Source organism: Cinclus cinclus, chromosome 11 (assembly GCF_963662255.1).
Source record: "Cinclus cinclus chromosome 11, bCinCin1.1, whole genome shotgun sequence".
NCBI classification, from domain to species: Eukaryota; Metazoa; Chordata; class Aves; order Passeriformes; family Cinclidae; genus Cinclus; species Cinclus cinclus.
In genome coordinates, this window is record NC_085056.1 from 6,083,291 (window position 1) to 6,109,644 (window position 26,354).

General features: G+C 37.7%; 1 protein-coding gene across 1 annotated transcript in view; it reads right to left on the reverse strand.

The window, feature by feature from the left end:
- Positions 1 to 26,354, reverse strand: part of WWOX (WW domain containing oxidoreductase) — a 478,554-nt gene that overhangs the window by 345,131 nt on the left and 107,069 nt on the right. Inside the window, exons 7-8 of the mRNA XM_062499918.1 lie at positions 25,142 to 25,327; positions 21,238 to 21,502 (exon numbers count right to left, since the gene is read on the reverse strand). Of these exons, the coding sequence (XP_062355902.1) occupies positions 21,238 to 21,502; positions 25,142 to 25,327 (451 nt within the window). The remainder of the gene's footprint in view (positions 1 to 21,237; positions 21,503 to 25,141; positions 25,328 to 26,354) is intronic.

Here is a 26,354-nt window from a genome sequence, read left to right on the forward strand (position 1 = left end):
TCTCCTGTTTTGGAATTAGTCCTATATGCTCCATTGCTCTAGTAATTTACTAACCCATATATCCACATAGATTTTTGCAATTTAATGATCAAGACAGCAACAGCATGAGCTGATTTATCCTTTTGTTGTCTTCAGACTGCTGTTGTACATGCTTTCAAATAAGTCTGCATTGTTCTTATGATACTGCCTGCTCTTGGAAGCATATTTTCCTCTTCTGTAATGTTTTCATTTCATTAATCTGTAATTTAACAGATTAGATAACTATTACCGGAGATCATGCTGCTAAAGGTTTTCCATGAGATTGATAGGTAATAAAAACTGGTGTTTCCTAATGGCCACAGACATCAGTCTTCTACATAAATCAGCAAACTCTCTTAAGAATCCCTTATATCCAAGTCATAGATCAATGGTACTCAAGCCTCATTACAACACACACTGCTCTCTGAAATCAGGCTGTGCTACCTTACCTCAAAACTACATTAAATACAATTAATACAACTGTGATGTAAATGGATAAAGCATTAAAATGTATGTCCCCAGGGAGGAAAGGTTGGGAAGGTAACCCTGTGCACTGCCGTGCATGGCACACGTGACTAGGGACAATTCCAGCACACTGCCTTGCTCAGGATTTACAGTGGGTGCTCCATAACATTGTGAGGCTCCAGTACCAAGGGCAGGGAACCAGATGCTCATTCCTACAGCTGAGCAGCAGCTGGATACTGGCTCTTCTCCAAAGGAAGATGGTGTCCTGTACACCCTCTCAACATGATGTCAACTTCTACATTCAAAAAAACCCTACACAAACACTTGGACTCCAAACCTTCAACAGAAGGGACGTTTACTGTCAATAATGAATACAGGAGATGTCTGAGGAGATGTGAACTACTTGTCTGTACATTTTGAGGTGGCTTCTAACAATTAGTGCTTTATTTGCCTACAGCAACAACGTGATTTGGAAGGGAATGCTGGCAAAAGAGGAAAACAGCCAAGCAAAAAGGAGCATGGAAGTGCTACAAGGTGTCCAAACCAGGCAAACAAAAATAAAGCTGCTGTTCTACAAAGATGCCTTCAGTGTTCCCTTGCTGACAGCTCTGTTCTGCTCATTTCAGGAAAGAATTTCTCTAAAAGACCAACAGGCCAATACTGACAGCTTCCAGGAATATATTGTTTTACTCAGGCAGAAAGCAACTTCACAGTGTGAAGTTATGCAGCCCAGCTATAAACAGGACTTTAATAGCCTACACTGGGTACTTCAGGTCTTCAGAGCCAAAAGAGAGCTACACTGCCTGAGCCCTCTGTGATTTGCTGACCCTTCTGCTCTTAAGAGGTCCCCTCTGGCTCCCTGTTGCTACACATAATAGCAACAAGGAGGTAGAGCTCATAACAAGATAGCTCAAGTGGTTTTGGAGAGATATTACTGCCTGTATTACCCTCTTTTTCATACAGTTCTCAGCCAAACATTGAATTTGTTAATATAATATTTTATATAGTACATTGATCTCCAGAATGGGCTTGGTTGCTTTCTGGAAAACACATAATAGAATTTGGGATCATAATGAGAGGTATTACATCCACAAAGAAACCTGGGAATCCTTGCTGTAAAGTATTTATTATCTGACATATATAAGCATTACATAATTATTCTTGAAACAGCCTAATTTTTTTCTGATCTCACCTTCTTTGGAAGATGTTTTGCATCCTCCATTTAATTCACTTTGTACATTACCACTACAGTGGCCTCTCTGTCAGTTCAAGGCAGGAAACCAGGTCTGGGGTGGTTAATAAAGTAAGTGAAGCGTGCAAATATGCAAACAAACCCTCCAGCCAAACTCAGCTCTCATGCGTGTCAAGATTCATAGCCCTGATGAGGGGAGAAAGTTTGGCACCTTTTACTCACAAGCACTGAGCACAGAATTCCAAGTGATTAAGCTCTCCATGTCCTGGGTGTCTGTTGTTGCCTGGTGCAAGAAGAGTCAAATCCCCACAGTGTAGAGAAACCACACTTCCCACACTGTAGGGCCACCCCTTGCTATTTCCTAATGCAAAAAAAAAAAAAAGGTAATAATGACTGCAATAATAAGCTCGGAACTTAGCCACATTCGTTCTTTCATCATTTTGCATCCTTGTCCCTTACTCTCATTTTTGTTTTGGCTTTTTTCTTGTTTTGGGGAATCTTGGCCCCTCAAGTGCCCTTAGAGCAAACATGCAACCCAAACATGCAACCCAAACAGCATCTGCCACAAATATGAACATTTCCATAGTCTTCACATTAGCTCCTCAATCTAATAGGCAGGATTAGACCTGACATCAATTTTACCAGCTGATTTGTTGCTTTTTTTATCCTGGTTTACTTTCCTGTCACCTCCTGTAAAAGAATTCAGATGTTTCTGCAAGGGTACCAGCAGCAATACTGTGCTACATTTCCAAAGGCTGCCTCATGCTGTTGCGTGCTACACAGATGTAAGAATTATTAACAACAAGCCAAGCCCCACAATGTCATATGATCCAAATGCAAACCCTTGAGGACATTTATTTCCTCCATTTCAGTGGGTAATTGAGCCTCTAAACCACCCACAAAGACTACACTTGTAAAAATACTTAACCATTTGTGCCATAAAAATAGTGATACTGCAAAAAATGTTTTGCATCTATGAATATGAAAACTAATAGCAGTCTACAAAATGGAGCTGCTGTATACTGAATCACCAAATCTAAAGTGTGGTTGCCCACACTGAAATGAAGTAAAAGAAACTTATAAGCCAATCTTTAAATAACATTAGCAACAGTCTCAAAATTAACACAAAGTGTGGCTTTTAGATTCACACAGCATCAAAGACATCCTTTCCAGTGCCTCATGCCTCATTTCTGCACTGGACATAAGATTCCTAATAGGTGTATCATACCTGAAATTCAGTAAAAATAAGTTTAGCCTAGAAGTTTAAATTTAGCAGCTTTGCTGCTCTGTCCCTAGCCATGAATGGAAGCAAAGGGAAACACGTGTAGCTTTGTTTTTCCTTTTTGAAGGCAAATCTCCTTTAAAGCTGAAGTAAGGTTAGGCAGCTACAGAAATCATGCAACACACATTTCTTGTTAAAAAAAACTCTGGAAACTCAGCTATCACGTTGAAAGGAGTTGCTGAGTTTTTTAAGTATGTAAAAAGGTCTTGCAAACAACTTCTGCAGACTGTAAATCAGAATCTTTTGATCCTCAGTAAGAGCCAAGCAGATTGCCCAATAATTGCACATTGAGCCCTGGCAGAAACACATAGAATGGGAAGGGTGAGTATCATAAAGTCATCATCACGACTGCCCAACACCCCCAGAGTTACAAACATTGGAGCTGCACTATAAACCCATGTCAGAAATTGCTAAACCTATTAATTGCCAAACTAAAATTATAGACAAGTGGGGAGCAAACCAAAAATGAATATGCATCTCAAAAGATGGAGAGCACTTCATGAAACCATGAAAATTCCCTTTCCATCTAATAGTAGAATGTCCATCCAAAAGTCTCTCAGAACCATGAGAAAAAGGGGGGAAGGCCAAGGCAGTCTTATCCCTCAAGTACATTTTTTTAAACCTCAAAATAGTGTGGAAAGAACACGCTACTCCCCAGAGAACTTATCCTGCATGGCTTTCCTAATCTCTCATTTGCCTCCACAGGTTTGGGATCTTTACTGTCATTATTAAAACAGGTATTAACATAATCCAAATACATCAAATCATCAGGGATTGGTGAGAAAAGCACAGACATTTGGAAACAGAATGAGAGCAGAAAGTCTCTAAATTAACATTCCCAACAACACAACAAGCATTGCTTTATTTTAGAAACAACACAACTTGAATATGCTTTTGGGTTTTGTTTTTTCTTTTGTTTCCTAAAATAGCTCCCACACACAAGACAACATCCCGATTAACTGATTAACAAATACAGACAGAGAACTCACATCACCGTACTTCTCTGAAAAACTAAGAGTTTCACTTTAGCAATGTCTACTTCAAGCTTTTATCAGCACTAATTTCAATGAAAAAAAAATGGTCGTAAAATTCTGAACAGAGAGAAAACAGACCTTAATTAAGCAAAGTGTTATCTCTTCCCATTATAATGAAAGCAAAGATACAGTTATATTTTTACCAAGATTTTTTCCCACTTAATGAAGACATTATCCGTGAGTTTTCAAAGTCACTTTACAAAAGAGCATTCAAGAGACATTAAAGTCAGCTTAAACTAAAAAGTCTTTTTGAAGTCAATAAACAATAAAAAGAACAATGAAAAGACAGCCTTTGATCTCTTCTTACTCTAAAGTCTTTAATTTCTGTTTTAATCTACTAGATGCATTAAATCCTGTTTTCAAACATTTTCATCAGCAAAGTACAGTGAGCTTGCCTTGATTTTTTTTATTCATATATATTCTTATTGTATTAATGCACACTTCTCATTACCAGGGATGGGTGTCACCAGGAAGCTCTCCCACCAAAATGAACAGAAAAAAAGTGTTTAAATTATTTTCCATTCTCTTCTCTTTTAAAATTTCTTTTAAAAGAAAGAAAAAATGTAAAAGGAAAAGGGAAATAGCACATTCAGCTTTGAAATTTCTGAGATCAAAGGCTATAATGCACATAGATTTTTTTCAAAGGATAAATTATTAATAACATGGGCAAACATACTGGTCAATAACATGGTCAAAGAATTGTAAGTAAAGAGCATCTCTCTGCAGCCAATTACAGTTTATCTGACTTGATTGTTTGCAAGAAATTCCAAATCATTCACTGGATTTTTAATATAGTTTTAAAGCCCCTTTTTAGCCAAGTGCAAAACCTGGACAAGCTCCTGACCCAGTTCAGCAGCTCAGCATTTCCTCAGCAGGAGAGGCCACGGATGCAACCAGAAAAATAAAAAATTGCAATGAATGAAGTGCATGGAAAGCAGAGGCAGAGAGACATTAATTGCCATTTTGCCACCATTCTTCCAGGTTTCTAACACAGCCCCAGCTAGAAGGGTAAAAACTCTCTCCATACCTGTTTCACCCTTGACACACGCATATCAGCCTCCTCAATTTCTCCTGGATAAATAAGAATACCCTTCTGATATTTTTACTCCTTCAGAAGCACAGTGTGAAGCAGAAAGAACCACCACATCCTCCATTTCAGCCCCAGGTTCCTGGTGAATCCCCCGACCTAGATTAAAACACCACTCCTTGTTTGGCATTGAATCATCCATCCACTCTACCTTCAAAATATTTTTTCACATTTCTCCACCTCCATTTGTTGCTGAAGTTGACAGTTTGCGTGGATCATTTTTGTAAGAACAGCTATAAAATAGTTTATTTCACAGACCACTGAAGAGCTGAGAAATGTGAGATCTAGGGGCTCATTTTTAACATGGGATGATTTGGAACAGCAAGGCACTGGGCTCTAAATTTTGCCAGTATAAGAACTGCATCATTTTTCAGAAAATACACTTAATTTTAATTTAAAAAATAATAAATTCGATGGGCCAGATCTTCTCTAGGAAAGAATACAATCATGCAGAAATTTAAGCAATGTCTTTTTCTTACATCAAGTTAAGCAAAAAGACTAAAATTTTCACTTTGCTCATGGCAGATATACTTAATAAAAAGAATCAGACTGAGAGCACTTTACTACATTCAGACTAGCCTTTTATTGATTTGGATGTGCTATGAACCACATTATCTAATCTACAATAAGCCATTTACCAAGTGCAATGATCTATGGGCTAAAAGGCTTAGATTTTTAGTTCCATTGTAGACTTTTTGATGAAATGGTAGATCAGCAGAGAATAATACTATAATAAGATTGTGAGGGACAGAAGTGTCAATATTAGGAAATGAGAAAGTTTGGCTTACTGTTTTCAATCCTCTTGCTGTTCATTTAAAAGCCCAATATCTCCTTTTCTGGACTAATTGTGTCTGTCTATTTAACGGGGCCCCAGATGACATCCTACCAGGTGTCGAGTTCACAGGGGTACAAGGGCTTGTGCAACTGAAGAAATTTTAATTTTCAAAAATAAAATCATCCATCTGAGCACAACGACAACTATTTGGTGGCACATGTGCTATAATTATATGAGGAAACACGTTATCATAGTACTGTCTCCTTGCTGTTGCTCTTTGCCAAGAGTCACATTTCATCCACCGCACAAGAGATTTTAGGAGTTTCCCTGAAAGCAGATTTGATGCATTTTGGGTCAGAAGCTTTTCTTCACTTTGATGCACAGAGCCTGGAACACAAGGCTGAGATCCCAGTTAGGCTCGTGACCTACACATAACAAAAAGTGGACTAACAATGTCATCTCTGCCTACCCTCTAATTATCAGCTTTGACCACGTTTCTACATGAGAATTCTCCAGCTGCCACCACGAAATGCCACAGAAATCTCAAAACCATTCATTTATCTACTGTTCTGTTCTAGCTAGGACAGAATCACATATGTGAGAACTGCTTCATTATTTTGCTTTATTTTTGGATTGAAATATTTGACTGATCTCCCTGACAATGTATAAAGGCACACCATAATTTCCTTCTCAAATTACCAAGCAATTCATGCAAAAATTCTTTCTGAAAATCGTTGCCTTTGGCTAACTTGGACTCAAAGGTTTGTGAAAAAACAATGCCGCAAAAAAGAAGTGCAATGCTACAGGCATCACCAGAATAGCAAAGTAAAAGCAAAACAGAAATTCAGTAGCCTTTGGTTGACAGAAATATAATGTATTATTTAGTGCTAATTAAGTGAAAGCCAAAGCATTTCTATGATATTATTTTACCCGTAGCTACATGGCAAATTTTAGCGCATCGTTTCTGAGTAAGACTGACAGGTTACATGGCGAAGTAAATGTACTGAAGACATTAATGTCACTTTAAAGCAACTCAAGTTTTGATGTTCTCATATTTCTGTTGTACTGCAGCGACTAGAACGCGTCGTCTCATTTTGTTAAGAATGGAAAATAAAAATAAAAAAAAAGGGGGAGCTTTAGCAGATCAGGCTACCGCGGAACTTCACAGCACCCGGCACTACGTCTAGCGCCAGGCAGTTTGTATGAAGATGTTATTGCACCTTTGCAGTTCTAATCGCCAATTATGACTCTATTAGTCCTCCCTGGCAGATCATCTGCTCCTGCGCGGGCGAGGGGCTCGCAGCCGGACCTCTGATCCTCCTTTCCACTCCAGCGAGCGCTCGGCACAGCTGCTGTCATCTCCAGACAGTGAGGGCTGAGGCATTGCCTTTCCCAGATAACTACACCTGACCTTACAACAATTTACTAAGGAAATACCTGCCTAATGGCACTGCGAGTGCAGTTTCTTCTGCGCTCACAACGGCGCTGCAAATTAGAGACAACAGGATAAATCTATGACCAGCTCGCCAGACACTTCATTAAATCACTGCTCCCTTGCCTTGTAGAGCACTAATAGAATCACAGCCCTCGTTAGCTACTGAATAAAAGATCAATCACATTCTTTGAGAGCTCTTGCTACCAGCTTCCAGAGGAAACAAGGGGGGGGGGGAAAGACATATTTAGGATCATCAGTACGATTCTGAATGGCCTCACTGCAAGTTGGTTAAATTACCTTTTCCACAACTGACTCTGGCTGTAATACTCTGAGGAACTTGTTAAGTCTGCTTTCAAAAGCTGCTATCTAATATATGACTACCAGGCCCTGGTCAAAAGTTCATAATGTGCATATGTAAAAAGGTACTAAATTGCTGGAGGGCTAAAACCAGAGGAGTTTAATTGCAGCAAAATGCTGAAAATGGTCTGTTGAGGGTCTTTCTATTGGGATACTGCTGGCACTAGCTGATTGAAGTACAGCACATAAAAGCCTTACAACAATATTTCCTTAAATGCAGCTGAAACTGTGAGCACTTGCTAGTGCATATATGGTGTGCCAAGAGGCAAAAAAAAAAAAAAAAAAAAAAAAAAGAGAACCTACTCTAAAACAAACAAAGATTTAAGGATTGATATAATTCATACTTCAAAAGTGTGTGGATAAAAGGAAGAATTAAACAACAATAAGTATCTGTCAGTATAAATCATGTTATAGGCTCCACATTATGGTGGGAAATGTAAGTACATATGTAAATATATTTTAATTGGCATCCATTAAGATTCACTGCAATGAAAACTGGGAAAGGGCTTCCATCAATCTATTCATGACCACACTTGGAAATTTTAGAAACAGTCACCTGTGAGACTGAAGTTTCCCCATGAAATCCAATGACTTGTTTGTAGTAATTTGAGAATTATTTCTCTAGTTATTGACATGATAAAGGGGCAAGGGCAGTGGGGGCAAAATAAGGAAAAAAACAGAACATTTTTATCTGAATCCATTCAAAACATACTTTTTTCTGCTGAAAATCACTATATAAATGTTCAGGAAATACGGTCATCACCTGAAAACTCAGAAGAAACAGCAAATTTTTTGCTTAATATACATTTTACTATACTTTTTTTTTTTGCTTCTATACATTTGATTACCTCAATTTTCTATCAGCATTATTTCAGCTGCTTGCACAGTGAACACAAGCAGAATATTTTTCCTTCTGTGTGGGCATTTATGAACATCTTGCCTGAGAATCCAGAATCTGGCTACTAACTACCATCAGAAAAACAAGAAGTGACTATCCTAAAATTCTGGGTTTTTTTGTAGAAAACACCATTATTTACTCCTCAATATTTTTTTTAACTATCTCAGACAAAACTTACAGCTGCAAACATTAAAATGATCATTGTGAAACATTTCTCAACTCTTTATGACTTATACTTTTACCTTTTAAAAACCACATTTACATGTGGCAGTACTATGCAGGAAATGACATCAGGTCAGTGTAACAGTCCCTTCACAGACATTTCAGGAGCAATGTTATCTGCAGCCCATATTTTGCTCATCTGCAGCACGTGTTGTCTTTGGGCATGTCACAGCTGAGAAAATTCATCCACAGATTTTCATAAAGGTTCTAGTTTAAATGCCTATAAAATGTCCTAAAGTAGCTCATCTGACATTCTTAAAGACAACATAAAAAGGTTCAGTCAATTTTTTATTTGTATTTGAATGAATATTGTGTAGTTGGTAAAACAGCCTTTAGCCAGGCTTTACTGCTGAAGTGGGAAATGAGCACATTGCTGAGAGCCCTGAGTTTGCCATTTTAGGTTGGCATCAGTTAAACACAGCAAAATCACAGTGCTGGACAGAAACCAGAGATAAGGGAACAACAGGGGCAAAAGCAAGAGAATCAGCAAAGACTTCAAATCAGTTCAAGAGACCACCTTCAGTCCTGGAAAACCCACACACCAATATTCTGCAGTGGCTTCACTGACTGTCTCCATGGGAAGGCAAAATTCCCTCTGTCTTCTGATACAACAGTTATCAGCCAAGTTTCATTTTATAACAAACTCCCAGGTCACCAGGAAGTCTCAAAAGTAAATTGTGTCAAAGAAAACTGGTAATTAATTTACCTCACCTACACAGAGAATGTCAGAAGTCTGAAAAGCCATGGTTGTAACACAAAAGCATTTACCCTAACAAATGCACGCCGTGAAAATGACAAACCAAACAAATGAAGATGATGGGAAAAGCTTTCATTTGTTTACTGCTGACATTCAGTGCTGACACACAGTAAGGAAGTCATTCAAATAAGTCCAGAATATATGCTTGGGAAGGACTCAAAAACCTCCCAAAACATTGAGGCACAAGACTACAAACATTTCAGCAGAGGTATTTGAAGCAAATAGACTGACTTCATTCCAGGCTAAGTCTCCATTTCAGGTCTGGACAACCCTTTCTTTCCAGCTTCTGAGCACCACAATATCATTAATTAAGGGATGAATCTGCCAGCAGGAGGAAATAGAGAATGGAAGCAGGAGAGCAAAGTTTTTTTCTTATGATGATAATGAACAGGAACGACCACAATTTGGCCCAGTCACATTTCATTACCAACCATAAACATTATTCTAGGGGAACAGATTAGCAGTTAGACTGCATTTACAGGAATCTTTGCTGTGGACAGTGACAGAGCTCTCAGATGAGTGTTCTGTCCCTTCCTAACAGCAGAAAAAGCCCTGAGCAGCATTCAGCCTTGCTGGCCATGGCTACACACACCGAGTATTTGATTTTCCAAGACAAGCAATGGTCTGGATTGTGTTCCTGAGAGCCTAACTGACTTTAGCTGAAGACCATTTAAAACACCACATTACTGATTATGGAATAAGCACATATGTAATTCAATGATGATAAATTTCACCTCATCACCAAAAGTAAGCTCAGCTGTTGTTTCAATAAAAAGACATTCTGTACGGAAACATTTCCTTTAGAAACAAAGCCAAAAAGGAGACAATAAATATGTATCACAAGTGGAACTGACAGCTTTGTTGATACTTTCTGCCATAATTCCTTTAGAAGCTGAAAATTCACATACATTTCTCATCAAGGGAATGGAAGAAGCCTACACATCTTTTTTTCTCACAAATACACCACTTTTCTGTGCAAAAGCTAAGAGAGAGGCTCACTTTGGACATAGTAGTTCATCACATACAACCAGTGTGGCTCATTCAGCTCACCTTGCTCCTTGGCAGGACTAGTTAAATTACTTCTGTTTACTCGTCATATCTTCACAAAAATAAATTTATTTCCCAGAAGACCCTTATTTTAGCGTTGTTACACATGAAGAAAATAATATTAAATTTTTACATTTATGCCATGATATTGCGAGCAGAATGGTCACCAGCGATCCACGAGAGGAAACAGGAAAGGACTTTTCAGCTGCCCACCTTTCTGATTTTTGGGACCTTTGCCTTGGAAACCTGCAATGGGGAAATCCCTTTCCTACAGAGGCAGGACACTGTTCTGCCATGGGAAACCTGACTGTCAATATCATTCTGCAGATCATGCCACTGCTCCATAATTAGCACTGTTAGATAACCACACTATTTGGGATGGGATGAGCTACTTGACGTGAGTAGACAATCAGATTCTAAATGACACTTACAAATTCATTACCATAAAAAATTGCTAAGATGGTTGTTTTACTTGAAGTGCTAAATTAGTTTTCTTGGACTGGTAGTATTCATCATAATGCAAATTTGACAATTCGGGACAACAATTTAATAGTAATGCTGTTCAGTGGAAAGAAATTGTGTTTCCAATTTTCTCACCAAATGAAAAAACCCTAATTGTATTCATTAATAGATTACAGTGAAAGACAAGGTAATCCTAAGAAAAATACCTACATTCAAGAGTGTTGAACTTTAGTGAAAAATTTAATCCTAGCATTTCCAAGTATTCTTATGCTCTAGCTTTTTAAACTGAAGTGTTCTTCAATATATTTTGCATAATAGTAGGTACAGCATTCAAAGAAAAATCAGTGCTAATGTGCCAGTTCAGCACAAGGATTTTCAAACCTACTCCTTTCATATACAGTCTGGAGCTCAACACTTGGAGCAAGTTCTTCCATAACCAGTTAGGAGTCTCTCCAGTTATTTGCATGTGCCCACCCATCTATGAGAAAGTAAAGAAATGAGAAATGTCCAAACATTACAAATAAGCTCTCAGAAAGTTTCAACTTTTATATCTGCTCCACATTTTTTGGAAAAAAATACTTCCATTTTTTGAAATGTCAGCCCTTAGGACAATACTGCTGGAAAAGATGGAAGTCTACAGCACTGACAAACCAATCTTGCATGTTTGGGACAAGTAGATCTTGTTTTTCAAGACAAACAATTCTCTCTATATATCAAAAAATACTTTCTTTTTATTTAAGATGCATCATCCAACATTGTTACCCTTATCTTATTACAAGGTGATGCTTTTGCAATTAATAAAATTCCTCAACTATCTTCTATATATTTTTTTGGCATTCAAAGACTGTGCTGTATCCATAGTGATATTTAATAACTGCAAAAACATGTTGTCAGTGAAATAATGGATGGAATTTGACTACATTGGTTATATTTACTGACATCCTCCTTGCTAAAATAGGATTGATGCTACTACTCTAACAACTCGCTAGAAACAGCAGAACAAAGAGGTTGGAAAAGCCTCAATTACTCAAGTATTCCAAGTCTCCAAAGAAACTTTAAAAGCTAAGCAAATTCAGAAAATCTGACTACAAATCCTCGTACGGATTACTGCAAAACTACTAAGTCTTGCATCATTTGTGATTCACTTTTACACTGAATTAAGCACAATGGATTGGTTCATTATTATGTTTACTTTCCTTCTGAAGGGAATGAGTGCAAATCTGCTACTTTATCATAAGAAAATCATACAAACTCAGGTCATTTAACACATATCAAAGCACAGAAGCATTTTAATGATTCAACTGCCAAACAGATTCAAGCCCTTTTTTTGCCAAATCGTTTTCCATCCTTAAATTTTATTCTTCAACCATATATTCAGGATTTAACCAGTATCTAACTCACTCCTTTCAATAACTCTCAGAGTAATACACAATGGGAGGTACTGAGGTGCAAAATGCCAGTGAATATCCAGTGGAATAATTGCACAGACTCCCTTAAATAGTCTCATCAAACCACAGACCTATTTCCCTCCACATGGAAATCTGGCCAATGCTCCAGTCTGGGTTAAGAACATCCTCCAAATTTGAGTCTTGCCATTATGGGGAAAAAAAAAAAAAAAAAAAAACCTACCATACTCATATCTGCAACACCAAAATAAAATAAAACACTAAAAAAAAAAAAATTTCTTCCTCAGAGGAAAAAGTATATAAAGTATATCTATACATACAACAAATTTTGGGATAGAGAACTAGAAACACTATTACCAAGACAGCAGGATACCTCCCAAAAGCCTAGAAATATTTATATTTCTGTACATACACAATATTTTCGATAGCTTTTCTAGAAGGAAGTTTTTAGGAAGCTTAATTCAGTTATGCACTTATGTCCAGGGAATGGCAACACGATGATAAACGACATGTCACACAGTAAAAAAAAAAACAAACACATGAATCTTTTTTTCAGAAAACAGAACCTTATTGTATTCACCTATCCAGGAATAGGAACTATATGAAAGACTCAAGTGTATTTTTCACCTCTATAGATGGACAGATATGTAGGTACACACACATATATATATATACACACACAAAAATAGTAAGAATATTGAAAAAACATTATGTAGCACTCCGCATTTGATATACTTTATTATTTTTGGACCTTGCAAATATACTTTTTTAATGACTTTTCTCTAAAAGAAGGGACTTTCTAGCTCATATTACTTGGACTCTGGTGCTGTTTACTCTTCCATCTTTTTTGTAAAGTCAGAAGAGATTTCCCTGAGAACTTCAAATAAATAAGATATCCAGCTGCACAAACACTATACATTCTGTTAGATTACTTTGGCTTCCTAAGGAATATTTGACTTTCTCTGGATGTAAATGATTAAAGAGAATCCATCATCTGAAACTGATTGGTGAACTGTTTAAAGTGGTATGGCACCTCTTCAAAGATGATAGAGTGAGAAATGAAAAGACCACGCTACAAAAAAACATCTCAGCTATCCAAGAGGTTCAAGGGAAATAAGGTAACTAAGCACTGCATTCCCTAATTAAGAAACAGTAGTTAAAAGAATGTAGATCCTATGTTATGAAACTTTCTTTAAAAAAAAATAAATAAAAATCATATTTCATCTTTTCTACCCAGGGCCAACAAAAGCTTTGGGTTTCCTGAACATCCATCCATTCATAAACAGAAACTTGAAAAAAGTGAGGAAAGACAAACCATGTTCTAGAATCCACAAAATTCATATTGCTCTGTGAGTTATGATCACCAAATGACACGGACTAACAACACCCAATTATGTAATTTCATTACTTTTACCATTTACCAGTTTAATTTTGGGCTCAGAATTTTAACTTCTAAGGGTCAAAGAAACAAAAACTAACCTTCGTCCAAAAAATATTTATTTTGATGAACTTCAGATGTGCAGATCATCATTATGCCCAGCTTCTCTGGGAAACCTGGCCTCCCCACCCTCACAGGGAAACAAATGTGCCCATTACCAGTCTGAAGCCATTCCCCCTTGTCCTGCCACTGCATGCCCTTGTAAAAAAAGTCCCTCCCAGCTCCCTTGGGGCTCCTTTAGGTACTGCAAGTACTAAGGCCTCCTATTCCCCAGGATGAACAGTCCCCAAAAAAAAACTTTTTAGGGACCATTTTTATAGAAAAAAAATGATTAAAAACTCATTGCAAGTTGAAAACTCAAACTTTATCACTGAATATTTGAGATGATCTTTCTACAATGCAGCAGTTCACTGGATCATTATACAAGAACCACAGCACATTGACTTTGCTCTGATTAGTTATCTCATTCATAAAAATTTTATCTCTATTACTCTGTAGTTACTAAAGAAAATAAATCACCCTGTGATTTATGTGCTAGCTGGTTGACTAAGAAGGTCTGTATTGTACTTTTATTTACAAGAAAAATGTGTAAGTGATCTTGCTCAGGCTCACAAATGAGAAACTCTGAGGTCACAGGGAGTGGCCTCATCTGGAGGGGTTTGGGGTACAAGGGGCACCCCAAGGAGCTCAACAAAGCAAAAAAAAAAAAATCAGTGGGGGACTTTGGGCACACCCACATTTGGTCTTCATCAAGGCACAGTAATGTCAAGCACCAATTTTCACTGCTCACTAGGTCACAAAGATTAGGCAGAAAGTACAGGATTATTCTATCAAAGTCCTTTTGTTTAACTAGACCTCCTTAAGATTATTCATAGAACAAGATCTAGCATAATCTGAGGGCACATTGGGAGTGGACAAAGGAAGACCAGCAGCAAAGATACAATTACTACCTCAGTTCATAAATATATTAAGATCCAGGCCAGTAAATATAAAAGAGTGGTTCAGACCATTGCTGTCACTGTCCCAAGTTAAGACATATGTTCACATTAGCACTAAATAAATGCATGAAATATAGAGGCAATCTGTTTCAGCTTTTAAAAGAATCATCAAGACTTAATTTCAAACTAGATTATTCCCAGCAAAAGTTACTGTTGATGGCTAAAGCCAGAAAAAGCATATGAACATACATGTTTATCATTTTTGGGTTCTATAACTCAAGCACGTGATGCACCCAGAAAGTTCCTGAGAATGAATTTTCCCTACCATTCCCCTTCCCAACTATTTTTAACAAAGCTCTATGATAAATTCTTTTTGCTGTTTTCTTAGCAATGCTTGTCAAAAATTATTAGATTTATATGGACTACACAAGAATTTTTTTTTGTGTGGGGCCACAAAACCAGAAGTGTCACAACCCTCTACAGAACCAGAGCTCTAAGAAGGTGTTTATGCAGCAAAGTGGCATACACCCACATTTGAGAGAGGACCTTATTTCTAATCAGTCAGAAGGAGGGGAGGCCAAGAGGTTGTACATATGAATCTAGAAGATCTTCTAATGCTGGTTTTAGCTATTTTCTTTCCTGACAAAAGAATACAACCATAAAACTGAAAACACAGATTCCCACAAAGACAATTTTTTTCCACAAACTTCTACATCTTTTTGGAATAACTGGCATCAAAAAAGAATATCTGTACAGCAATATGTAACTTAAATGCAAAATAAAAAAAAAATTAATTAAAGAAACAGAACTACAGAATTTCACTGCCTAATACTTAAAAATAAAATATCTTTTTTTACTGTCTCTTCAAACTCACAGTTCTAATTTTAGTCATCTTTACCCATGGAGAATCAAAGCCTTCCTTATTTTCAGTTGTTGCAGTAGCTGATCAATTTTCAGCAAAGAACACAACTCATGATGTTTCAGTATGAAAAAGATCTCAAGAACACTACCATAGTGATGAGGCAAATTCATAATTCTGAGTATAGTGATAACATAAAAAATAAACAAAGGTAAATGAAAAAAAAAAAAACTGGACGTCCTGTTCAGCTGTTTTTATCAGACTGCAACACAACTCCTCTCACCCAAGCACCTCAACACTCAATGTAACAGAAATTTCCTTCCTTATGGTTTCTCAAATATATTCTGAGCAGATCAATGCTGCACAGCACCTCAGAGACTCCACAGCACTCCAGGTGCACTTTAGCTCCGTAAGTGATGGTGAGCAAAAGAAGAAATAACAAGAAAGGGCATTTTCCGTCTGAAAATATAGGGAAATCTTTTTTAATTTAAATTTTTTTATTTAATTACATGCAATATAAAACATCAAGGACCTAAAATTTCCCTGCCTTGCAGCCCACATTCTTAAAGCATTCTGAAATTCTGCAAGGATCTGTCACGGAAGAAGAAATTCTTTATTATTCTTTATTTCCTCCATGAAATTACAGGACAAAAAGCACAACTGCTCCACAAACAGCAATGGGGCTGTGCTGGACACAGCAAATTCTGTGGCTATTGCTCCTCTTGAGCACCACTCTGAGACCCTGACCTGTTCACTTTGGCACAGGGATAGGTTTTCATAGAGACTTGCCATTCCTGTGGTGTAAGGTTACAGGGGACAAATTTCATTTGCCCTTATATTTCATGCTACATTTATTTTAGCAGCAAGTTAAAATATGTATCAGTTAACTGTAAGTTTGATAATAAACTAGCTTAGATTACATTTTATTGCTGGATAGGACACATAAAATGATCAACAAATAATATGGAGGTATCTCTTTACCATCCTGTTACAACAAATCAAAATGTTCTTCCACATAAGTCTTCTTTCCTTTTACCCAATTCAGTTTGAAATAGGAGTTTTGTACAAGGAAGTACATGCTATCAGGGTCCAATAAAATAATTGTCCCTGCATGGTACTGGAGGTAAGAGCCACCAACCTGCATGTTAAAGAGGAGAGCTGTGGCTTGGCATCACTTTAACATTTACACTCCAGGCATTAATCCGTAAGGCAGGAGAACTGCCCGTGTGATTTATTCACTCTCTACAACTGCTGATATCCTGTAGGTGGCTATTTCCCTTTCACCCTCCCATCCTCTTGCACTTCCTACCCAAAACTCAACCTGAGAAAAGAAACTCAATTTGATCAAACATGAACTGTGAGGCTCTTCAAAAAGAGCTGCCTCTTGCTTTTCAAGAACCCCCAGTGCATTTTCAGAAATGTCTTAAGGAAGGAAATAGAGGCCAAATTCTGTGCTGGAACATGCTCATACCCATCCTGCCCAGGGCTGCTCTTGGGGGCAGAATTTGGCCTGAATTGTGAATTTAGATTCTGGAAGCCAACATCAACTCAACACAGCCCACACAGATCTTTGGACAGCAAAAAATGTGTGCTTGGAGAGGGAATTCCATCCCCAGTTCTAAGGGTAATTCCAGCTTCTTCAGCAAAGGACAGGGGAGAAAGCAAAGAGCTGATGAGGCTGCAAGGCTTCTTTTGGGCTTCTATCAAAAGCAAACAGATGTGACCATTAGGTTGCAGTCACTCCTGTAGATGCAGATTGATTTCTTGCCAGAATAGCATTTCTGAGTTGATGTTAGAAGTGCATGGAAATCATTACATGAAATTTAAATTTAGACACTTCCAACTTATGGCAAAAATAAACCCAGTGAGGCCATTGTAGGCACTGGGGTTTCCTCCTGCCTGTATGAACACTGCAATACAGGGCTACTGCCTCGAGCATCCCTGGGAAAATATCCCAGAGACAAGAATTCATGGGTTTAAATAAAAATTAGACATGTAGAAGACTTTGGGGCTCTTAGAAATATTCCTTTTAATTCTCAGCAGCAATACTTTAAATACAAAATCCACTTCTGGAAAGCCACTATCTTTGGGGAAGGAGGGAGAAATCAAAGAGCACTTCAAGCATCGGTCCCTTGCACACTCAAAAACTAAGGGCAGAATTGTCTTACTATTTCTAACTGGCTTCTAAGGGTGACAAGTTGAGCTTTTATAAATACAATTTATATCTCAGCAACAGAACCAATGTTTTACTCCCAACCATTAAAAGGGGGTAACACATCTGCTAAAATTCCAACACAATGGCTGGCTTTGCACTGCAACAGGAAATGTAACCCAATAGTCTCAGAACTTCCCCAAAGCCCAGCTATTTCTTAATGTGAAAGATTTGAAAATACAGCTCACTGAAACATCTGTTAAGCTCTTGCTACTCTAACACATGATATTCTTTCTGCTCTGTTACCTGCCAACAAAAATATTTGGGTCTATGTAAGACTATCACAAGTGTGTGATAATAGCACTCTGCTTATAATTTGATATGCCCTTGTACACTGAAAATCACCTGGGGGTGACACTGGATACCACACTCAGTGTAAGCTCGAAACTTACAAAAAATATATTTAATTTTAGCCTTGTATGGAAATAATGACAAATCAGATAGGTTTTATTTAAAACAAAACAAATAAAAAATACAAGAAGAAGAAGAAGAAGAAAAAAAAAAAGAAAACTCAGACAAATTTTTATCGAGTCAGTTTTTAAGAGAGAGGGGAAGAGAGAAGAGAGTAAAAGAGGTAGAAAGAAAAGAACCCAAAACCCTAGAGCCTTAGATCAACCCAGAGAAATATATGTATGGCCTACACAGTTACTTTCAGAGCTTCTCTTCCAATTGGTTTTTTTACAGTGGCCACCTGCTTTAACTGACATTTAATTATAAACGAAGCATCTTCAACTTCATGAGTAACTATTTAATGGTAAGTAAAAAAGAGGCCTTTTGACATTAATAGAGCTACAGTTACTTCAGTAATAAAATGGTAATTTATTTTCAACTATTTCTTTCTACAAAATGCTTCTTCTAAATTTCTGTATAGATATCCTTGTGGATTTTAGATTTCAAAAAGAGGTGGGTGGGAAAGAAAGGAATAGTCTCCATTTTCCATTGCTCTACTTCAAACTACCTCCTGGACATCACGATAATACAAAAAGGCCTAAGAATCAGTATGCAGCTGCAGTTTCTGTGTGTGTATACAGATATAAATATAGATATATGCATGCATCTATGCAGACCCTGGGAGCCCAATAGATCAGGACATAGCAAACACTTTGAAACTGGCTCCAGGAAGGATTGGCCTCTCCCCACCCCAAAATGCTGCAGCAGCTAAAGCTACATCCTTAGAGACCAGAACAGGTCCAGGCATTTCTGTGTGGCTCCTTGTCTGAGCTGCCAAACCTCCCCTCTCTCCACACAACCTTGTCTCCAATCTCAATTCCAGTGAGTTCCAGCTGAGCTGGAACTACTTAAAATGCTGCTGCATCATGCTGCATTGTGCAATGCAGACATCCTTGGAAAACTCAGGAACGAGCAGCTCATCACCTTGGGACTGCAGCTGTAAAGCTTTGAGATCACTCCCAACATTCTGACCAAAACACTCATCTAAACTCCAGGGTGAGCTGCCACAGAAACACAGAAAGGAAGCCCAGGAACAGATCCCCAACCAAGTCTGTTCCAGGTTGGTAACAGCACAACACCTAAAAAAGAAGCAGCAGCAGCAAATCATTTGCTCCCTACAAGCCTTAAAACAAACTCTTACACTGATGATGTTGAGAATTGCAGCTCAGCTTGTTTGCATACCCAGGAAGGGGCACTTCTCTAGTTTTACTGGATATTGAAACACTGGTAGAGTTCAGGGGAACATAATAATTCATATCAGAAAGAGAGCTGTAAAACTGATGCTTAACCTCAGCCCATACCCTCCATCATGACATCCACATAACCTCAGTGAAATACAAACATGAAGGACTTAACAGAAGTGACTTGGGTTGGACCAGAGTGCACTGTTATTCAGTGATGATATCTCTGTCCTGTACTTGGCATTCTCTTATATATAATACCCATTAATAGACACTATTTAAAAATCTATCAATTATTTTAAAGAATTCAAGATTAACATCAGCGTTTTATTTTGTTCCTTAGAGGATATGAGTCCCTGAGCAACAAACACAAAAGATTCCCTTTGTGAAAATAGTCAGAGTAAATAAAACAATTCATAAAGGTCCACAAACTGAATCCTTTTCACGGGATTTTGATAACATTGACTTACACATTCTCAGGAGAACTTCAAGAATTTGTTTCACAAACAATCCCTAACACAGCAGAGACGTGGTTTTATAGGTCCTGGTAAAAAAAAATGCTGTTGAAAGATATTATTACTTGTCCCAAGGTGCCAGAGTACTCACATATCAATCTTGTGGACATAAAAAGACTTTGCAAATGTACAGGCTGCAAAATTCAGGCAGAGGTTGGAGGTGTGAGGGCTGTCCTGACTGACACATGGTCAACACTGGAGCATTTGTATTTTTGCTCCATGGGTCTCATTGAAGAGCCAGCTTTTTTGTTTTATGGACACGTGATAAGATTTTTAAATATTCTTTGTTTTCCACGCACATTATCCCAGTATAAATTAAGATTCTGGAGGGGTATGGATATTTTTATTTCCCTGATCCACAGAAGCAAACATTCAAGGGAGACTCCTTCTCCCTGTTCCTCTTTTTTGGGAACACCCTTCTTTATCAGTGAAAAAAAGAATGAGAATGTCAGTGAAAAGGAAACCAGTTCTCAATGGAGTAATTGCCATTCTTTGCCTAAAAAAAAATACTTTGGACTCCTTTTAAATAATTGGCTCAGAGGAGAAGAGTAATCCCTCCAGGTGCTGGAGGTGCTGCAGATTCTTACATAATAAAGACTCACAACCTTGGTGATGGGGGAGCTGCAAAGCCTTTCATTATGCCATAATTCCAGTCCAAAATCCAATGGAGGCAAATGGAAAACACCCATTGTCTTCAGCACTTTGTAAGAATCAAGAAAATTGTTGGGTTGTTGCTTTTTTTTTAAATATGAATGAAGATGCTTTTACCACTGAAAGCACTTTCCCTCAGCCATTAATAATGTCTATAGTATCTTTTCTAACTAGGGCATCTGTTTACATAAAAAATGCAGTCAACATATTCCACTTAAAAGCCAAAGCAATTTTTTTGATGTTTTACGTATCCTGAGCATGGAAATAACTCTAAACTACCCCACACCTGAGACATAGGCTGTACTTAATCACAGTGAAAATCATATATTCAAACAAGGTCATGCACTCCATCGTGGAAGGTTCCTTGACAGAAGATTGACAAAGTAAATCTTAAATGAAGAATCCTCTTCTAGAGCACTGTCTTGGCATGATTTTTAAAATCAGGGCCACAGTTATAAAAGCAAAGAGGTAGATACGCACATCTGGATTTCTACAACTTTTCTGCCCCAATTTGAAAAAATGAAGATGCACAAAACAGTTTCAGGCATTCACTCACCATGGATTTGGTGAAAGGTCGAGCCAAGGTGAACAGCAGAGTGTACAGCCACCAGTGACGATGAATGGAGGAATAAATCATATTTCCAGGATGGACTGCGTTGGATGTCACCCCGTGGGGAGAGAGGCGTCGGTTCAGCTCGTTGGAGAACAGGATATTGCAAAGCTTGGAGCGGTTGTAGGCCAACATAGCCCAATATTCCTTCTTAGATGGAGAAAGCAGGCTGAAATCAAGCTTTCCAGAGGAGTCGTTGATTTCTGTAAATCTGGAAAACCAGTAAATATGCCTTAGATACCCCAGAGTAAATTTCACTCTCATTAAGAACAGCATAAAATGTAGACAAAGGAGTAGATCCTGGCCAGAGCCAATGTAAAACAACAGCTTATTTAGCAGTTGAAAGCATCTACTGGAAATTGGCTGAGACCTAAGAAGCAGCCCCATATAATATGGCAGTAAAATTATTGGATAATTAGAAACAGCAAACAATAAACAAAAACAACTCAGAAATCACTTTGATTGTTTAAAGACATTGCTATGTAACTTACTAACCACTTTATTTTAAATAATAAAAATAAAAAAATATTTTGCCATATATCCATAAAAGCATGATCAGTTTGGAGGAAATAATGCAGGATAAAATAACTCTGCATTAAAAGCAGAGCATCCCAGCATCTTTTCTTTTCCCCTGATCATTTCATCCAGTACTCACACAGAGCACACTTGCATTTAAGTGTTCAAGTAACTATGGATGAGTCTCACTGGCTCTTAAGCTTTTTTTTAGATTAAAAATTGATAAATATAAAGGGGTTATAACCTTGGTAACTTGCCATCAATAGTCTTGTATGTTTAAAAGATAAATGTAAACAAAGCCAAAATGAGTTCTGGCAGAGTATAATGTTTTTAAGTATACCCATGGCATGGCTGAACACAAATCAAAGTAACTAGTTGACGTTTTTTAATTGGGTCTGACAGAGCCATTAAACACCAGCTGTTTGTTATTAAAATAAAAAAAAAAAGGAAAGAAACAAAGTAGTGAATGTTCTAAAGACATTTAGATGAAGAAAAGGAAATTTCCATAAAGCATTTCTTCTCCCAATTCTTACAATTTCATTTATTAATTTACTGGTATATCTTAATATTAGAAAATAATACTACATTTAGTTACAGATCTATATTTCATTCAGAGAAGCTACTAAAAATAAAAAGGATTTAACAAGCTCTTTTTAATACTCAGTTTTCAGAATCAGCTGGGGAGAACAGGGATAAACATAATTATAGTACACACCAGAAAAATGTTTTAAAATATCTTTACTAATTTTGTATCTCATGCCCAGAAATGAAGAGATCAGCTGGAATTTCTACATTCATTCTGTGAGGGGAATTATAATACACTCAGAAAAAAGCAATACAGTATTTGAACTCAAGAGGAACCCAGGATGTTCTGTGTCTTGCAGAATTAGCCCTTCAATTTCAACAACAAAATTTCTCTTTCATAATTCTCAGTTAGATAAAATCCATTTCTGAAATTACCAGGACTATTCAGGGAGGAATTTCCTATATTCATTCCGCAAGTCATCACTTATGACACCAAAAATAATCTATAAATAAAACTCTTTGTGCCTTACTGTATAAAGGAAACACGGTGGCGTATTTTGAGTCCAGTCCTGCAAGTGTGTTTATCTGAGTCAATCTCAAATTCAGGGGGAAAAGAACTGTACAGTCAAATCAACAACACAGAAATAAAGACAGAAGGAAAGTCAACCTACTTATTATTCTGATTTTAATATGATGTGCTTAAAGTACCCAAAAGTTTAATTTAAACAGAATTCATTTGTGCTGAATCCAGAGAAGTAACTAGATATGAACAGGGAACCAAAGAGGCAAATAAATATTTTGCCTTGGAGCAGTGCAGGACAGCATTTTCTGCTAACATGGGACTTTATTTTTCCCCTAACAGGGGGTCTTGACTCCAGCAAAAAGATCCAGTCAAGGTTTATGGAAGTAATTAGATACCAACACTCCTGTTTTACGACATGGTTTAAGGCTCAGAGTTCTCAAGTAGGTCAGAAAGAACGACTACCTAATAATACCTAACTAACTCCCCACATAAACTTCTTCCCATTAAACAGACTGGGGGGTGGGGAAGGCACAGTTATTCACAATGACCAGTCTAAGTGATGAGATAAGCTGCAAGACAGAATTTGGACTCTTTAGAAGAAGGGAAATTTACCAGTTGTGTTAATTATTTTATACAAACCTAGACTGTCACTTATTTCCTTATGGGCTTCTCTAAACCTTGGCCAATCTCTGACCTCGCAATGAGCACTTTCAAAATGTTTTCAAAAACACAGATAAAGATGTCCAGAGATGTAAGCACTGGTTACACACAGCATTTAATGCAGTGAAAAACAAAGATGTCATTTAAAATACTATCAGAGATACAAACTTACAAGGGGGAACAAGCAGCTGACAATTCAACATAATCTCCCATTAAATAACAGCTCATTTATACATATCCCGTTGTGCCCTCCACATCTGGCAAGTGATTGGAGTTGGCAGATTTATTTCTAGAGCTATCTCTCTTGCCCTGCAGTAGCTGCCCTCACTCCTAACAGGACTCTGCTACTTGCTTTCACAAACCTGGTGTGATTTGCAAAGATAAGGATGTCCAGATTTTGTTACCACCTAATTACTAGACATTTCATGTCTTTTAACAGTGGGGAGGATTATTACTGGCATTTTCTATTGCTTCCTTTCATTTCAGCCATCATAAATTTAAAATGGTAAAAGTAAATCTATCTGCAGAGTGTCATTTATACCATAAGCCCCTGTGTTTGGAAGTGATAAAGGTTTCAGCCCGACCCTTGGCTGGTCTCTCTCTACCAGGTCCCTGGGGTGACATTTTATGGAACCATGATTAAAAAAAATAAGCTTCATTCTGGGTCACTAAAACATTTCAGAAATATGAAGCTGGGAGTAGGGGGGGGGGGGGTTAGGAAAGGCACTCACACACATTCTTCCTTTTAGTTTGCTAGAGCTACTATACACAACCAAAAGTGAAATAGAAATCAACAGTAATGTCTAGAGCTGGATGTTACAGGCTTAATCCTGTAGTCCTTGAACTAAATCAGCAAGGAGTAAGTGATTCATGTCCAGTAAAATACCCCAGAACTGGGGTGTTCATTTTGCACAAGGACCTTTATTTAATCAAAACCATCTTTTCAGTTATTAAAACAAAACCACAAGCACATCTGAAATAAGGCAAACTCATCAACATCTTTTTTACCAACTGTACTTCTCCTGGCAGTAGAAAAGATGAGCGCTTAACATTTTAATTAAAAAAAAAAAAATCACCAAAAGAAGCATAGCCAGATTTGTAATATGTATTAACTACATTACTTCCCACTTTACAATTATACAGCTAATGTCTGCATTGAATTCCCTAATTTCTCATTATAAAACAACTGGATTTCATCTAGCAGTTTTTAATTGCATTGTTTCTCCTGCTAAAATATCTGCACATTCTTCTTGCTAAGATGTTGAAATTGTTGAATGACAAATCAATATAGGTCATGCCGTTCAGATTTAATCAATTATTATTCCATCTCCTCACAAAATCAATGAGTGGGCTGAAACGCGGCGAAAATCTGCATTCACACAAAGAATCATCAAAAAAAATATCTACATACTGCTATAAAACTAGAACATGCTTTATCCAGCAACAGACCCAAATCCAGAAACATCCACAGACATTAGTAATGCTTCTATTTTTAAAAAGATTACTCAAAGGCAAATGCATGAGAGCAAGGACCTTCATTCTCAGAAACTTTTGTGGTTCTGCCCAAACCGTTTCATGCTCTGAGGATTAAAGATTCCAGCAAAACCAAAGGGATCATTGACTAACCTGTGGGACTCAGAGGACACCACAACAACCCTGGCAGGAGATGACTGACATAAAACATCTTCCAGAAGCTGGACAAGATAGAAATGTCCCAGGTGGTTCACCTGGAAGGTGGACTCCAGGCCATCCTCCGTCAAGGACCAGGGAACACCAAACACGGCAGCATTGCAGATCAAGATGTGGAGGGGCCTGAAAAAAATCAAGAGGACAAAGGAATCTGCATTAAATTGGTATAATTGCATTTCTGCATGAATGGGTTGCAGGTGTACCTCGGGTGCAGGTGTGAGGGATTTGGCTGGCTGCTTTCTGTGGGAAGGAGCTGATTCCAGTTGATTCCAGCAGACCCACTTAGGGTCCAGCTGAGCCTCACAGTGACACACCCTTGGAGAAAGGCAAATAAATATAATAATCTATTTATTATTATAATAAAATATAATACATTTATTGTAATAATAATAATAAAATATATTAATAAAAATAAAAGGCAAAATGCCACACAGCACCATCACTGCTCTCCCAATTGGGAAACTGTCTCCATCTGGAGCAATTAGAAAATAAACTTTTCCTGGGGGATGAGAAACTCCTAGCACTTTCTTTTGTGGGGTACGTGACACCTGCACACTTGGTAGGTGACAAGTGATAAAGAAATAAAGACACAATGCAAAAGGGCACATGTGCACATTTCATACTTCTGCAGGTGATAAAGTATGCTGTTGAAAAATGCAAGACTGAGATGGAAAAATAAAAACATTCTCCAGAAGCTGTATTCTTTGGTGGAAAATCTGCACACAATACATATGAGATCCTTGAGACAGAATCCTTTCTCACTGAACTCACCTAACCCCGTTTAAATAGAAATGCCATGATAAAGGAACTTGAAATGAAAGATTCTACCAAGCTAAGCTAGAAAAGAACCTAGGCTGGCACATACCTCTCTCATTCAAAAAACAGGTCCAGAAAACTTCAAAGTCCTTGAGGTCTCCAGTGTAATCTCAGAATACTGCACCTTGCAGCCTTCCCAACCTCCACAGCAAGATCAAGGACAAACGCCCTTTCTGTTCCTTCTTGTCTTTTTCTAAACCCTTACGAAACACAGCAAAGTCTCTGGTCCTCGGACCTCAGATGGATCTGCATTTGCTAGATTGCATCATCTCTGAGCAAACCTTGGCACTGACAGCGTGTTCTTGTCCTTGAGTCAGAGCCTGACGCAGCAGAG